Consider the following 15,994-nt stretch of genomic DNA (forward strand, 5'->3'; position numbering starts at 1 on the left):
AATGAGTCCGGGTTTTACTTTTTTTGTCGAACCGGCTCAGACCCGAAAATATTTTTTGTAATTCCATTTTTAACGTGTATTTTACTAGTTTCAATATTATTATTACACTCTTGAATTCCTTTCAGTTACTCAAACTTATAGTTTGTATTCTAAACTTTTTTTACATTTTTACGTCTTATTTGGTGCACAAGATTAGCAAAGAAAATTTGTATTCTCGTACAAAAATGGCGGGGATAAAAAAAAACCAAAAACAAACAAGGTCATCATCAGAAAATGTTGCACCACGAGATTATGGCTTATAGGATTGCTATGACATATATCTTTGAAAGGTTGGAGCATGAAGTTAAATCATGAAAAGCAACTTATACTCTGTTCATCATCCAAAATAAGATAATCAATACAAATTATGTTCATCATTGAAGTACCAGTTAAAAAAAAAAGTCCGGAAAGTTGCCACATTGTAAAGGTGTGGGAAATTCATTATTTGCCTCTGCAGGGTGCTCAACTTATATAAAAGAGAATCCACCAAAACAATTAAGCAAAAACTATACAGTAAGCAAATCAGGTTTCTGAAATACACCGGCTAATGGAAAGAAGATCAGGAGGAAGTGAAGCAGGATCAAGTTCCCAACAGTCTTTCAAAAGATCAGGAAAATCATCGCCGGAAAGCTTCCATGCAGGAATCTGATGCGAAAACAACTGAATATCATCTTTTTCAAGCCATCTAATAGCCCGACATCCAATCTCCTGTCTCTTAAATATTGTCCTGAATCCAGCAACCCTTTCAAGATATGCCACGCTCAATCCATGAATCTCACTGTAGGTAGTTAAAAGCACAACTTCGTCGTAGCAGTGCTTTTCTCTAGCTGAAAGGTTTCTTCCTGCAACACCTAATTTAGCTTCATTATAAAGAGCCCAAACTGAGCCCTTCTTTGGATAAATCCTATAAAATTCCTTTGCTTCCCTTTCAGATTCTACCATATGTGAAAAGATGTTCACGGAGTTAATGGAACTCTTCCTGGCAGCCTTAAATCTCCCACAAGATAGATGAAATCCCATTTTCTCCCAACTAATCAACCTGTCATCCCCATTCTTCTGAAAGTCCAACCAACTCATCTTCACTTCAAAAGGATTTACTGAACATACTTCCTCAATCAAACCATAATGCCTAGGCATTCCATCATCATCATATATAGCCCACACTTGCCCTTTCTTAAAATTCCTCTCTGATCTATCTTTATCAAAATCATAGAAATCTGAATCCTCCACAGCCATAGTTTCCATGTCCGCACTCTTTGAACCATGTCGCTTCTCAATCTCCGAAGTCACTCTCTTTCTAAAAGTCCCTTGCTTTCTGCTCTCTGAATTTTGATTCTTCTTCCCACCCTCTCGAGTCTTAGCTTCCAAATCTACACTCCTTTTCTTAGTTGCACGTGTCATAATCCCCAGATTTTCACTCGTCTTTGAAGGTCCTTGACTCTCTATCTCAAAATCCCTAGTCTTCTCCAATGCTTTCTGTTTCTCATTCTTTGAAACTCTATTTTTTTTAGGCTTGTCTGTCTCTTTTTCCCTCTCCTTTTCACCCACATCTTTCACCCTTTCTTTTACATTCAATTTTTGCCTTCCTTGATTCATCTTTCCTCTCATTTCAAACGGCATTTCTGCAAGAGTCACTGTCGCCTCCGCAACTTTTACCCTCTTTGAATTTGATCTCTCCTTCATCTCACCATCTCCTACCTTCCCTGCTGCTAACCTCGCCAATACCTCGCCAACAGTACTCATCCTCCTCAAACCCCTGCTCCTCAATCCCCCCACACCCCACTCACCACCATCCGTTTCCTTTTCCACACCACCACCACCACCACTCTCTTTCTCCTTCAAATTATCACCACTAGCTTTCCTCCTTAACCCCGCACTCCTAATGGTCTCACCACTACCCTTTTCCCCCTCCAATCCAACACTTTTAGGGCTATCCAGTTTCTCCTTTGAACCCATCTTTCTCTTCTTCACTCTCTCGCTCACTCTAACCGAAGCCACCACCTCCTCCTCCTCCTCCTCACTTTCACCGTCACCACCATCTCCATCAACCTCCACGGCCAAAAAGCTTTTCTTACAACTTGGGCAGACCAAATTATGTCCCAAATACTTCCTTTCAAACTTATGCAACAATCTACACCGCGAACACGCAGTCCAAAACGTCTCACCAACTAGACCATTCCCTTCCAATCCATCAATCCGTTCCTCCTGAATCCTAATCCTAAGCTTCATATCATATTCTTTCCTCCTTATCTTATCTGAAAATATCCTAAACCCTTCACCCACAAGCTTAAACGCTTCTTCACATCCTAAATATGGGTTCTTATCAGGGTGCAAAGTTAATGCTAGTTTTCTATATTGTTTCTTGATTGAATTTATATGGGAAAAGGGCTCTACCTGGAGGATTTTATACCAGTCTGGAGCAGCGTTGGCTTTGGAGGCCACCTGGAGAATTTCAAAGGCAGTGAGCATTGAGGAGATGCCTTCGAGGTTTGGACAAAGACGGTGGGCTTTCTTGGCATGTTTTAGAGCTGATTTAAGGTTTGATTTCTTATATTTAGCTTCTGCTAGTGCTTTCAGGCGTTGAGCTTTTTGCTCTGCATCTGGGTCGGGCGCCATTTCTCAGATAAGGAGATTGAAAGAACAAAGTACGACCAGTCGGGACAGAAGATTTTTTTAGGTTTCGGTTGCTAAGGTTCTGGCTTGTGTGTTTGGTCGGACTTTTTTTTTTTTTTTCGAATTCGAATTTTGTAACAAGAAACGGGAACGCTTTTGTATTTATCGTTAATCTCAAACTAATTTGATTTCACATATGTTTTAAATTCATTATAGCAAACTTATGCTACGACGTACTACTAACTTCACATAATTTTATAGTAAAATTCGTGAGAAAAATTTTTCAGCTCTTTTTAGTATTCCATAGCTATAATTCATTGATATATCTTTAGTAATTGGGCTGAATTTGATTTCATTAAATTTATAAAATTGATAAGAAAATAATATTTTTTTAATTTTGTATAATTTTTAAAGTTCAAATTTGAATTTACACTCTTACAAGCGACTTTTTTTTTTGTCAAACTTACAATCAACTTCAATAGTAATGTATTAATAGTTCATTAGAAAAATAATAATTTCTAAGAAATTTTTTTTCAAATACATAATTTAAGTGAATGATGTTTATATGATGCAAAGGCACAATCAGCAGGTTAGATAACAATAAAAAGTATTTTATTATAATAATTGAATTACATTATTGTAAGGCATGCTTAAAAGAAAATAAAAATTATCCTATTAATATTATCAGTTAAAATTTAAAAAAAACTCTTAAATTATTTAAAATAAGTTCTATATTTTTAGCTGTTCTTAAATAAATTTTTATTTTTTAATTTATATTTAAATGAAATTTTCTTTAAAAAAATTAATTTATATTTAAAAAAATTTTAAAATACAAATTAAAAATTAAAAAGTTATTTAATATACATTAAAAATTAAAAAAAAAAATTTGATGCAAATTAAGATTAAAAAAATTATCAGAGTTAAATTGATTAAAAGAATAAATATTCAACAAGGTAAAGTGAAAATAGAAGCAGGTGGAAGGACAAAATGGAGATTTCGCCAGGTCACAAAAATAGAAAGGAGAAATCGACTACCATACGATGAGTCACAGAATCCATTCCGTGTACCCTCCGTTCCTCTTCCCTCCCCAATACAATTAACAAAACCTAAAACCAAACACCTGATCTTTTACATTTTCCTATCTGGAAAAGGGGAAAAAAAAGAAAAGAAACATGGGCAAATGAGAATTTTAGTGTCTCCCAATCGTGCCCTAATCTTTTCCCCAAATTGACATCTCTGCCCTTTTCCTTCACCTATCAAAATAATAATCTCTCACTCAATTTCAAGCTCCAAGCTCCCAAAAGTGTGCTTCTATTCAGTGGATCAGACTAGGATTTCATCTCAATTTGGATTGATTCTGAGCGGTATATCTAAATTTGTTTACTTTTTTTTTTCTTTTGTAAATTAGTCAACAGCATCATTTGCATGCCTTCGATTTTTAATTGTTTTTGTTTTTGAATTATTTGTTTCTGTTTTTCTTTCTCTGCATACATGTTACCTCTTTCTCTTTAATGTTATTTGTTTGGTTACTGAGAAAATATAGAAAAAAATGGAGAGGATGTTGGAATTTTAATGTTTTTAATTATTTCTTTTAGCTTTTAATTGTTTGTGATGTGAGTGGGGAATTTTTTTTTATTGTTGCTAATGCAAGCTGTATATTTATTTTGTGTTGATATTCATTATATTTTTGCTGAAAATAGTATAGGGTTAGATAAATTGGATTGCTTTGAAGGAATAGAGTGGGAAAAAAGTGCATATTGTTAATGGAAGTTTGTTAACTTTGTTTCATTTGAAGGATGGTTTGAGGGGCTTTTAGAAGTTGCATGGTCAATATAGAGTAATGGGCAGCAGTGAGATGGATAAAACTGCAAAAGAAAAGGAGCCAAAGACAGCGTCTGCTAGTACCATGCAGGTATACTTTTATTTTTTTAATGTTTGGATAAGTAGGTATACTTATTTGATTGTATGAAATTTTTGCAGTTTATGTTGTTTTAAAGTTGTTCTCACAAGGGTTTTTGTCCTGTTCCTTTTAATGCTTTTCTTTTGCTGCTCAGGAGCCAACTTCGACCACTAACTTGGGTGCGGACTGGTCAGGATTTCAGGTCTGTTAGATAAATATCTTTAGTTTCTATGTTTTGTTCTCAGGTTTCATGTTGAATTTGAATCATTATATGTGGATTGTTGTTTGGTAGCAGGCATATTCTCCCATTCCTCCACATGGGTTCTTGGCATCAAATCCCCAAGCTCCCCCATATATGTGGGGGGTTCAGGTATTTATCATTTTGCTTGGTATCATTGGATGGTGCATTATTTTGATTTTTAAACTTTTTCTGTTTGATTTGTTAGAGCTTTAAAATTTAGTGGCATAATTAACTATTAAGGTTTAATGATTTCATTTGCTGGACAGTAAAGCCTTAATGTAATACTTTTCTCGTTGCAGCATATTATGCCTCCCTATGGTACCCCCCCACATCCTTATGTTGCAATGTATCCTCATGGTGGAATATATGCGCATCCATCTATTCCTCCAGTATGTTGTTTTTCAATGTTCTCAGTTTTGTTTCTAATGTCACAATAGCTTGAGATCTGGAGCCATCTTTATGACGTGGTCTAATCTTGGACAGGGATCTTATCCTTTTAGTCCTTTTGCTATGCCTCCTCCAAATGGCATTGTTGAGGCTTCTGTGAGCACTTTATCTTGCTCTGTCTTGATTTGATTTTTGAAAGACATGTTTTTATGTCCATGTTTCCAAAGGACTGAATCTTGAGATTTTATGCAGGGAAATACTCCTGGAAGCATGGAAACAGATGGTAAGCCTTCTGATGTGAAGGAAAAATTGCCAATTAAAAGATCAAAAGGGAGTTTAGGCAGTTTGAACATGATTACTGGAAAGAACAATAATCTTGGTAAGACATCAGGAGCTTCTGCTAATGGAGTTTATTCTAAAAGGTATGGCAGCAAAGAAACGATCTTTGCAGTTATTGTATAGTTCTTGGTTTCTGGTTTGTGCCATTGTTAGTTACAAGGACATTTCTCATGTCATTTGGGGGGAGGGGGCTACTCCTGACCTGCATATCTAGTCTTATCGAGAAATCATAATAGAATTGAGTAATACAGAAAAGAGCCTACTAAACAAAGCAGTTGCAATTGGGTTTCATTGAGAAGTCAATATGACCCTTTATTGGAGAAGCTCTCTCCTTTACCTCCACACCTGAATAAAGCTCCCATGCTTCTCTCTTTATATAAGTTGTACAAAGTATTAGGAAGCTTTGAAAAGTGTTTGTAAAAGTCATTTTTCGTCTGAACTATTTCTATAATATGAGTTATTTATTGTTCTGTTTGTTTTGTGGCTTGGAGAGCTCATGTTTTAAGATGATTGAGTAGGCATAAATGTTTTCCCTCCTTTTTTTGAGCCTTTTGGTTGGTACTCAAAAGTCATATCGGGATTTTTAGATGCATCAACTCATTTGAACATGCACTATTTGCTTGTGATTGCTATCAAAATGATCTTTCTAGGTACTTTAGCTGACAGTGGAATAATTGTGCATGTGTAGCGCTGAAAGTGAAGGTACAAGTGAAGGCAGTGATGCAAACTCCCAGAACGTGAGTGCAATGCCTCTTGCCTTTTCATTATATTAGTTTATTATTTTGAATTTGCTTCTGTATTTCATCTATCTTGGTGGGTGTGAACACCTTGCCAAAATGGTGGATCCCAGGACAGGAGTTGCAATTTCATGAATTTATGTCCCATCTCAACTATTATTTCAAACCTCACTCTGGATATGAATTGTTGGGGTTCTCAGGTCACGACAAACGTTGATGTTTCAGTTGAACAGACTTAGCTTGAATTACATTTTCTTCTCTACTAAATGGCATCTGGTTTGACTCTGTTGATTGCATGCAAAAGAATATTCTTCTACATAAGTTGTTCTTGATAAAACTTTATCCTGTGTTTTATATTGTATGTGTGCTTACTCTGCAAGTGAGCATTTTCCATGGACCTATGGTTCAAAAAGTACTTTCTTAGAGTGTTACTGGTGTGGCCCTGGGACCAGGGTTTCTAAAACCCAAAGGTAAGGAATTCCCTCAGTTGCAGTTCCATGGTCCTTTTTTGCCATTCATTATATTGTTTCGATGCCATCTATTGAATTCTGGGGCCACCTGACTCTATATTTCATGATATTTCTGATTAATAAATTTTGGGCATGCCATGTGGGCTTGCTCTCTAAGTACTAAAAGATAGGTTAATGGAGCCACAGAGGCCCAAACTTCTTTCATTCTGTATTTAGATTTCAACTTAGTGGGCAAGTTCTTGCAGTATTAATCTTAGGTTTTTGTTTCAAGATCATGCTGTTCCTTTTCCAGTATATGTCTGCCTGTGACTGTTCATAGACTGAGGCAAAGGACTCTTCAGGATGATGAGGATATGGGTTGATATACTAGGGCTCTCTTCTCTCTCTCTCTCTCTCTCTCTCTCTCTCAAAGGCACAATCCTCCTGTAGCTTCTCAATTATGTTGTTGGAGTTTGCCTGCCAACTTGTAAGATAAATTTTCTATTTACCCGTCACATGGGAAACAAAATTTAATCAGCACTCTGTATGTTATAAAAAATTGTTTTTGGGAGTGGGTTATTGAAGAAATTCTAAAGCTGTATTCAATAATCATCTCTGTTACAATCCTCATTTGTTGCAGCTTCTCTTGGAACTCTTCATAGGACGAGGAAATTTTAAATGCTTCATTTTTATTCAAATTCTGCCGTTCACATATACTGCCCTTTTATTTTTTAAGGTCAAGACTATGCCCTAAAATCGTATTTTCTTCCTTTGTAGGATTCACAAGTGAAGTCTGGAGGAAGACAAGATTCTGGAGAAGGTTAGCCAGTGATATTGTCATAATAAATTCTTTTTGCATTATTTTATTGCCATTTGCATGTGTTCTCAGGAATGTTAGAATGCCTCTGTTACAGGCGAAACATCCCAGAATGGAAGCTCTGCACATGGTCCTCAGAATGGAGGCCCAAATGCACCACATACAATGGTGAATTCAACAATGCCCATTGTACCTATATCAACTGCTGGGGCTGCCACAGCTGTTCCTGGTCCGACAACAAACTTACATATTGGGATGGACTACTGGGGAACTCCAGCTTCATCGACTATCCCTGCAATGCCTGGGAAGGTTCCTTCAACTCCAGTTGCAGCAGGAATAGTAACTCCTGCTTCACGGGACAGTGTTCAGTCACAGATTTGGTTACAGGTTCTCTCTCTATCTAAACAATATAATGAAATTCAAGATCTCCTTAGAGTCAATATCTTTGTTTTTGGCTGTAGTGGCATACCTTTATTGATGAACTGTTAAATTTCAAACTAAATTTGCTGGATTTTAATCAAGGTTTATCTCCTCCAATCAACTGTCATATACTTTCCTTGCTGATGTTGTAAGAAATTTTTTTCTTTTTTTTTTTTTTTGATATTTTGTTTGTAACTGGTGCTATTTGTGGTTGTATGGATTTAGGATGAAAGGGAGCTTAAAAGACAGAGAAGGAAGCAATCAAATAGAGAATCTGCTCGCAGATCCAGGATGCGTAAACAGGTAATGAAGTATCCTTCAGAAATTGCAGATCCTACTAAGGTTATCTTCCATTAAAAGGTGACACATGAATCACTTGTGTAATTACTTGCTATTGAATCAGGCGGAATGTGATGAGCTGGCTCAGCGTGCTGAAGCCTTAAAAGAAGAGAATGCCAATCTTAGATCAGAAGTGAGTCGTATCAAGAGCGAGTATGAGCAGCTTCTTGCAGAGAATAACTCTCTCAAGGTCAAGTTCTGCTCTTGGTTTGTTTTGCAAAATTTTAAACTTGTTAGTATGTTTTTACTCTTTGAACTGTAGTCTCTCTCGTCCGCACACCTGTTTGCATAACTTGCTTCCTACTATTGGTTAAATAAATGCAGGAGAGGGTAGGAGAAATTCCTGGGAACAAGGATCCAAAGTCTGGTAGGATGGACCAACATACAAATAATGATGAACAAACAGAGCTTGTGCAGGGTAGTCACTAGGATTCATACGCCCTGTTTCATGCTTCTTTCCAGGAGCATAACCTAACCAAATTTGCTACAGAAAGTTTTTTATTCTGCATAGCATGTTTAAATTTCATCAAAGCTGACCTTGATAGTTTTTAGGTTCCCTTTATCCCTTATAATCCATCACCCGTGATTTGGCTTGTCCTTACAATCAAAGCCTTGGGATGGTATGTAGACTGATATTATGCGATACCTATCAACTTTCTCTGTTGAAAGAAGGGCAGTGTGCACAGAACAGTTTAACTTTTCAAGCTTGTTTATGTTAAATATGATTGATGAATGTGTAACTGACAGAAGTAACGAACTCTGATTCATTTTAATGCTTGGATACTCGCTGTTCTTTGGTTTTGCTACATTCATTCTCCTCAATTGCTTTGGATATTTTATGCCATTTCTTGTATAAGCAATGTGGTTTTCGCTTCAGAGTCAAGCATAACAAACATTTTGTAGTTTGCAGCGTAAAATATATTATCGATCCTTTATCTTTGGAAATTTTAGGATAAACGTCAGCTTTCTTTAGGATTACATTGAGACTTGGGAGGGTATCTTAATCCTTACTATGGTTCTTGAATTCCTTGTTAGGGAGAGTCATTTCCTTTTTATTATTAGACTGATCTCAATTAAGGACTTTCAAGTGAGTTTTGTTTCAAACACATGCACAAACAGAAATCGATTGGTGGACCCCAAGTTATATACGAAAATTTCCATAGTCAACGAGGTATTGTTTTCTTGACTAGTTTCCAAAATTCACGTTCACAAACTAGCTAAATTGCACAAAAAAATGGTGGGTGGAACCAAGTAAGTTGACATGTTAACTTCGATGGATCTACAATTCAATTCAGAGATCAACTAACACGATCAATATTGTCTAATGCATATTTTAGGTAGTAACTAACATGTCACCATACTGGTCAATCATTGAAACCAGCCATGAATTTTGACAGGCGTGAGAAGCCTCGTGCTACTTGCCCTTGTCATATGCAGCTATATTTTGGGGTTCACATTCAGGACTGAATAGGCTAACCAACAAAGCTGATGTTGAACTTACAGACACAGCTCCACAGGCTGCCCACCGGAGACTTCTTGGTACTGTAATCCTGGGGCCTGTATTAACATTGAACCATTAATTTTGTAGTTGACATGAGAACCAGATTATGAAATGTTAGGAAGTTTTACTTCATATTAGACTTACTTCATATTAGACAGACAGGAAGAAAAATAGAAAGGGAACGAAGGGTTAGGAGGCTAAAGAAGAAGAAGAGGTAATAAATGGATTCAAAAAGAAAAAAAAAAGGGTACAAAGCTAATGCACAAGGAACAGCAACAAACAAACATGGAATATAATGGAAATAATAAGCAGACAGTCAATATTTTTTTTCAGAATTTCTAAAAGCTAGTAAGAGTGAAGACTAGAGTACCATAATGCAATCTACAGAGAACCCAAAATCCCAAAGCTCCTCCAACTGTGAAAATCCCAGCCGTCTGTCTCATTAATCTGGAACAAGGCTTTGCATCTGATCTCATCAATTCCCCATGTGACCAGCCAAGGAGGCGCCTCAATGCTATCTATCAACTCTTCCTCAATGACACCTAATGCTATCTGGCTACTAAATCTTCCTATTCAATTGGTTAGAACACTTCAATTTAGAACCCCAAAAATGATATTAGTAACCTTTTCAATTCATTTAACAACTGGTAACAGAATTGAGAATATTGACAATGCTTATAAAAACCCATATAAAGAAAAAAAACGAAAGAATCAAATTAAAACATTACAGCAAACAAAACTAAGCACATCACAATGTGTTAAATACGATTCGTCAAATGAAATTTAAGTAAAACCCAGATTGGAAAACATGAAAAGAAGTGAACTTGTCCAGAAACAAGCAATAAACTTTGAAGGAAAAATTAGAACTTGACAACTTTATTTATCAACTAAAAAAAAATTCATTGACTTGAAAAATAGGAAAAGAAAAGGAAAAAATGAGACTTCACCAGTGTTCTCCGCCATGAATAAGGCGGCGGCGCAGCAAAGACGGTGACCCACGGAGTTGAACACACCGAGAGTTTACACTTCACGCTTTACAAAGACGAGCCATTTCTTTTCAAGTTTCTTTTTGTTTCAAAGATTGCAAAACCTACATTAAAATATTTGGGTAGCCGGTTTTATTTCTGGGCTGAGCTTTATCAAAACCCATTCCAATCAATTATTTGGTTTATTTAGCCCGCTTAATATGGTAATACTAATAACTTACAGAATTAATTAAATACAATTTTTTCATAATATTTGCTAGGTTTAACAAACCAAAAAGAGTTAGACGAAATAAATTTATTAAATTTTTTATTAAGACCGATCAAATAAAAATTAAAATCGATAAATTGAAAGATTTTATTAATAGATTAAGTATGTAAAATTAAAAAAAATTAATAAATTTTGATATATATTTTTATATAGATATTTTTAGTCAAATTGTTAGTAGAATTTTTACTATTGAAAAATTATCGATCAAATTTGAATTATAAATAATATTTTTAATAATTTTTTAAATAATATTGTTCTCACATTAAATTCTATCAAATTTATCAAATTTGAATTTTTTATTAAATTATTTTTAAGAAAAAATTTCACAATTTTCATCTAAAAAACTTGTTACACCTGCTATCTGCATTTTTTTACTTTGCTTTTTTTTTTTTAATTTTATGTTAATAGAAACCACTATCCTCAAGTTGAAAAGGAAAGAAAGGTTAAATAGGTTTTTGATAAAATGATTACATGAGGATTTTGATAATATGATTACGCTCTATCTTATAGTATTCACTTTTATTTTTAAGCAACCAATAAGTTTTTGGTTGGTCAACTTCTTGAAATTGGGCAAGTTACCATTGCATACTTAAAAAAAGGTAATATTATTTTTATTCTTAGGCAACCAATAGGCTTTTGGTTGGTCAACTGCAAGTTACCATCACTCCCAAAAACCTTAGGCTTACTCATTAAATGTAAGTTATGAAGATCCTTTTCGAGAATTTAATTATTGAGATTTTGATCAATTTAATATTAATTTAGATGATACGTATGTTGAACAAACTCTTAAAAATTATAGATTTAAGAAAATTTAAATATGTAATATCTTTTTCAAATTAATTAAGTAGATAAAAATTAAAAATTAAGATTAAATTTAAAATTTCAAAAAAATTGAAAACCCCTAATCATAAAAAAGTATGAGTTATAGTTAGATTTTTTTTTTTAATTTTGCTAAAAGAAATGTTTTTGTGCTAAGCTGAATGCGAGAAATAAAATTTTGAAATCACAATAGAAGAGGAAAGAGAATGGTTAATAACAAAGGTTGGGAGTGATCTCAATGTTTGCATTTTAATGTTTAAGTCAATAATCAATCTAAAAAAGGAATACAAAGAAAAAAGCAAGAAATATAAAAAAAACAAGAAGGTTGAAAGGTACTTGGATGGAACTAATTATATTTGTAAAGTGGGGATTACAAGCAACTTAAAGTATTGTTTGAGGTCAACTTTAAGGGTTATGGATGATCTGATAAATTCGAGTTGATTTGATAGTTGATTTTTTATTGAAAATGTATCAAGTTAACGCTTTGAAGGTCCAATATATAAAATTGATAAGGTGATTGAATTGATGTAAACTTGTGAACTTAAATTAGTCTAAAACGTCAATTCGGTCAAAATTTGCAAAATACTTTTAGTTATTACCTAACCTATACTAATAAGAAAAAAATTTTATTTTACCCTTTAAACTTAAAAACACACCTAACAAGTAACTATTAGTTTTATAATATATCGTCGTTTGATCACGGATTGCACCTTAGCTATGGAGATAATACAATAATAATATAATAATGAATTGAAAACAAACTTTGGCCCTCTCTTGTTTAGATACGAATGAAGGTTTTGCTTTTAGTATAAGATGGATTGTAATGTCTTGCCAAATTATATGTTTACATGCATGCTATAGGGTGCCTAACTATTAGAAAAAAATTAATGTCTTTGGATGAGTATTATTATTAGCTTAATTACAGAGACTTATTTAAATGTTTTTGACTCAGCGAATATGATTTGATGAGATTACAAGAGATCGGAATCTAACCGTAACTCATTATAAAATTTATGTTCCAAAAAAAGTTCCAATTAACATTCTCGATAACTTCAATTTACCAAATTGATCCAATGTTTTTGCTCTTCTTTGCTGGAGTTCTGCACAGCAAACTGCCAAATATTTTTTACTGTATACAGAATAGTTGTTTGTTTCTATACATATTCCTAATTATTTTACTATAAATACATTAAAAAATGGTTATGCCAGCGGTAATGTAAAGTTATAATTAGTGCATAATGCTGGGAATTTTGATTAACAGATAAGGCATTATAATTTGTGTTGGCGTAATGTTTAGTACTGTAACTGCGGCTTTTGCCGCATTTTCTGTTGTTACATGGTAAATCATTGTTCATTTGCATGGTATAGTATACATATTTATATTTATATAAAATAGACCGTAACTTAATAATAAAAACGAGATTGCAAATGTTAAAATTTTAATTTCAAATCTATTTGCTATTATCTCTTAGATGTAGCTATATAAATCAACTAAAGTATTAAATAAAACTTCAAATTTAAATTTCATATGGCCATATTTACATAAATCTTATTTTTCTTTTTTTAATATTTGAGATTACCATGATTTTAATAATAATACTAGAACTAAAATTCTAACACTGTATCGGTAGGTCATGCTGTTGTTGGCTATCTTAGTTGTCACTTTTCTTTTGCCTTTCATTAAAAGAAATCCCTTCTTCACTGGCAACTCCACAAAATAGCAGCTCGTCCACTATCTTTATTCCATTATTATCCAATCTTCTACAGAAACGCCCACACATTTTTTGATCAAATAATGAAAGAGAATCCCTTTGAGTACTCTGCAAAGTGTGAATCGACCAAGCTCAAACCGTATATGTAAAGATTTTCCTCAAAAAAAATGGTTATCATCAATTGTCAAATTTAATTTAATCCCAGCTAAATCAAGGGCATCGTAGGCAGCACAATGAATTAAAGAGCATGTATAGCAGCCAATTAGACCATTCTCAATCCAGAAACTCCCCTTTCTTTTCTTCAGGTGTGTGTATAAATATACTCACGTACACATAAAGCAAGCGTTGGATGAGAGAATAGAATAAAAACCAAAAGATATAAAACAGGAGGAACCCTAAAAGAAACAAATACTAAAGAGAATTTAATTATGGGTCGTTTACTTTGCTCTCTTTCAGATACATTAGCTCGCTTCTTCCTACTTTTCAGCTTCTTCTTCTCTTGGTTCTTCGGCTTCACGGTTGCTTTCAACCTCACCACCCTCTTCTTTGACGAAGGATACAGCCCTCTCTTCGGTGATGGCAATCTTGTTCGCTCGCCTGATGGCCGTAGCGTCCGCCTCCTCCTAGACGTTTATACAGGTATAACGCATGGTTAACAATGAAGAATGCAACCCTTTTTTTTTTTTTGGTATTGATGAATTTGTTTTTTGGTGAAATTTTCAGGGTCAGGTTTTATTTCATCCAGTATGTATCAACATGGATTTTTCAGTGCCAAAGTCAAGTTGCCATCAGATTATACTGCTGGAATAGTGGTTGCCTTCTATGTAAGTTTTATGTGTTGATTTCGATCATGGTTTTCCTTTCCTTTCCTCTACCAAACCTTTTGAAGCAATATGCATCTTCTGAAAGGAATTTTTAGTATGAATCAAATGTGAAAAAAATATAAATGTGGTGCCAATGATTACAATTTACAATCATGGCGCTTGATGGTATTCTTTTTTTCATGGTCAATGCAGACATCAAACGGTGACGTATTTGTGAAATCCCATGGTGAATTAGACTTCGAGTTTTTGGGAAATATTGAAGGTAAGCCATGGAGATTCCAGACGAATTTGTATGGCAATGGTAGCACAAACGGAGGCCGAGAGGAGCGCTACAGCCTTTGGTTTGATCCATCAAAAGAATTCCTTAGATGCAGCATTCTATGGACAGCCAAGAACATCATGTGAGTTGTCTTAAACACCTTTTTTCTCTCTGTTTTGTCCTTAATTTTCCTTCTACTTTCTAACATGGTATGTTGTGCCTCAGTTCATGCATAGTTACTCATATATGCATTATTAATCCGTAGTTTTATGTAATGTTTTGAGTTTTGACCAATATTATTTGGCCTAATTTTATTGGTTTTCTCTCATAAATATATATTTGGAAAGAATTCAAGGATTATTTGTTTTATGTCATTTACAGCCAAGTTTATCAACTGGAAAATGACTTCTCAACTCCCCTCTCAAATCCCAATAGTCAATCTCTTTGTTTCTGGTATTCAAGATTACATGGTTTTAGGTCATGCTCACCTTGCCTTTTCTCTCATGTTTTTCACTATAATAACTGATAATTTGGTTTTGAATTTGTGCAGTTTTTACGTTGATGAAGTTCCCATTAGGGAAGTGGTGGCCAATGATGATATGGGTGGAGATTACCCATCAAAGCCAATGTCTTTGTATGCCACTATTTGGGATGCCTCTAGCTGAACCACATCCAGAGGCAAACATAAAGTTAACTATGATATGCCTCATTTATTTCCGAGTTTAAAGAGCTAGTCCTCTAGGTTGCCCTATGGATCCAATTCAGGAATTCCCCAACTCTACTGCCTGCTCGGAGAGAGATGCCTGGCTTGAGAGCCGTGACTATGCTGTCATAACATGAAAACGGCCAGCCGCCATGCGCAAATTCAGGCAGCATTATATTTATTATTCTTACTGTTATGACCAATTGCGTTACCCTGTGACACCTTCTGAATTTATAATTGATCCAACTGACAAGCAAAGATTTCAAGATACCGGAAGATTGAAATTTAACAAAAACCATAGGAAGCAAGCAAGGATTATAAGAGAACGTCCAAAGAGAAGGTCACGGGGTACTTCCATCTCTGAGGAACAGACAAAATAAATTGAGTTTGTAAATTAAAAATGTCACCGTGTTTAGACCTCAGGATCAAATTTTTCAATGTTGTTTTTTATTATAACCACATTATCAGTATAGAAATATTTTATAGGGTGTCAAAAATTAAATTTGGGGCAGGTTTTTCCTTGCCATTTAGTCCATGGAATAGTTTGCATCTTGTATTCCAGTTGAATGATTCTTATAATTATGTTGGAACCAAATTTCATCTAACATGGTTGATTCTTTTAGCCTACTCTCTTAAAGTAG

The 15,994-nt window shown here is 34.5% G+C and overlaps 3 protein-coding genes and 1 pseudogene across 11 annotated transcripts; 2 read left to right on the plus strand and 2 right to left on the minus strand.

Moving 5' to 3' along the window:
- Positions 1 to 343: 343 nt before the first annotated feature.
- LOC111275883 (uncharacterized) lies at positions 344 to 2,896 on the minus strand. The gene has a single exon (XM_089745932.1). The coding sequence runs from the start codon at positions 2,653 to 2,655 to the stop codon at positions 562 to 564; it is 2,094 nt and encodes a 697-aa protein (XP_089602058.1). The 5' UTR covers positions 2,656 to 2,896; the 3' UTR covers positions 344 to 561.
- Positions 2,897 to 3,691: 795 nt separating this feature from the next.
- LOC111275889 (bZIP transcription factor 16-like) lies at positions 3,692 to 9,087 on the plus strand. Of its 6 annotated transcripts, none has more exons than XM_089745934.1 (13): positions 3,692 to 4,016; positions 4,448 to 4,564; positions 4,707 to 4,754; positions 4,848 to 4,922; positions 5,093 to 5,182; positions 5,277 to 5,336; positions 5,433 to 5,602; positions 6,208 to 6,256; positions 7,483 to 7,525; positions 7,620 to 7,909; positions 8,168 to 8,245; positions 8,346 to 8,513; positions 8,606 to 9,087. In XM_089745934.1, the coding sequence occupies exons 2-13, from the start codon at positions 4,493 to 4,495 to the stop codon at positions 8,708 to 8,710; spliced, it is 1,248 nt and encodes a 415-aa protein (XP_089602060.1). In that variant the 5' UTR covers positions 3,692 to 4,016; positions 4,448 to 4,492; the 3' UTR covers positions 8,711 to 9,087. The 6 variants fall into 6 exon arrangements, with proteins under 6 accessions (XP_089602060.1, XP_022717238.2, XP_089602059.1 ...); XM_022861503.2 differs by having other exon boundaries at positions 8,346 to 8,471; XM_089745933.1 differs by having other exon boundaries at positions 3,707 to 4,016; positions 4,845 to 4,922.
- A 431-nt stretch (positions 9,088 to 9,518) lies between these two features.
- On the minus strand, positions 9,519 to 10,880 carry LOC149513943 (uncharacterized). 3 transcript variants are annotated; one of them, XM_089745937.1, is made up of 3 exons: positions 10,730 to 10,880; positions 10,153 to 10,351; positions 9,519 to 9,838 (listed from the first exon to the last, which is right to left on the minus strand). In XM_089745937.1, the coding sequence occupies exons 2-3, from the start codon at positions 10,256 to 10,258 to the stop codon at positions 9,696 to 9,698; spliced, it is 249 nt and encodes an 82-aa protein (XP_089602063.1). In that variant the 5' UTR covers positions 10,259 to 10,351; positions 10,730 to 10,880; the 3' UTR covers positions 9,519 to 9,695. The 3 variants fall into 3 exon arrangements, with proteins under 3 accessions (XP_089602063.1, XP_089602064.1, XP_089602065.1); XM_089745938.1 differs by having other exon boundaries at positions 10,153 to 10,371; positions 10,730 to 10,879; XM_089745939.1 differs by having other exon boundaries at positions 10,153 to 10,347; positions 10,730 to 10,860.
- A 3,019-nt stretch (positions 10,881 to 13,899) lies between these two features.
- Positions 13,900 to 15,946, plus strand: LOC111287944 (putative xyloglucan endotransglucosylase/hydrolase protein 30; annotated as a pseudogene). The gene is made up of 4 exons (XR_016329004.1): positions 13,900 to 14,206; positions 14,291 to 14,391; positions 14,584 to 14,792; positions 15,201 to 15,946. The product of XR_016329004.1 is annotated as a putative xyloglucan endotransglucosylase/hydrolase protein 30 (transcript).
- Positions 15,947 to 15,994: the final 48 nt, after the last annotated feature.

Source organism: Durio zibethinus, chromosome 17, assembly GCF_047325235.1.
Source record: "Durio zibethinus cultivar Kanyao isolate XHJ-2024 chromosome 17, ASM4732523v1, whole genome shotgun sequence".
Lineage (NCBI taxonomy): Eukaryota > Viridiplantae > Streptophyta > Magnoliopsida > Malvales > Malvaceae > Durio > Durio zibethinus.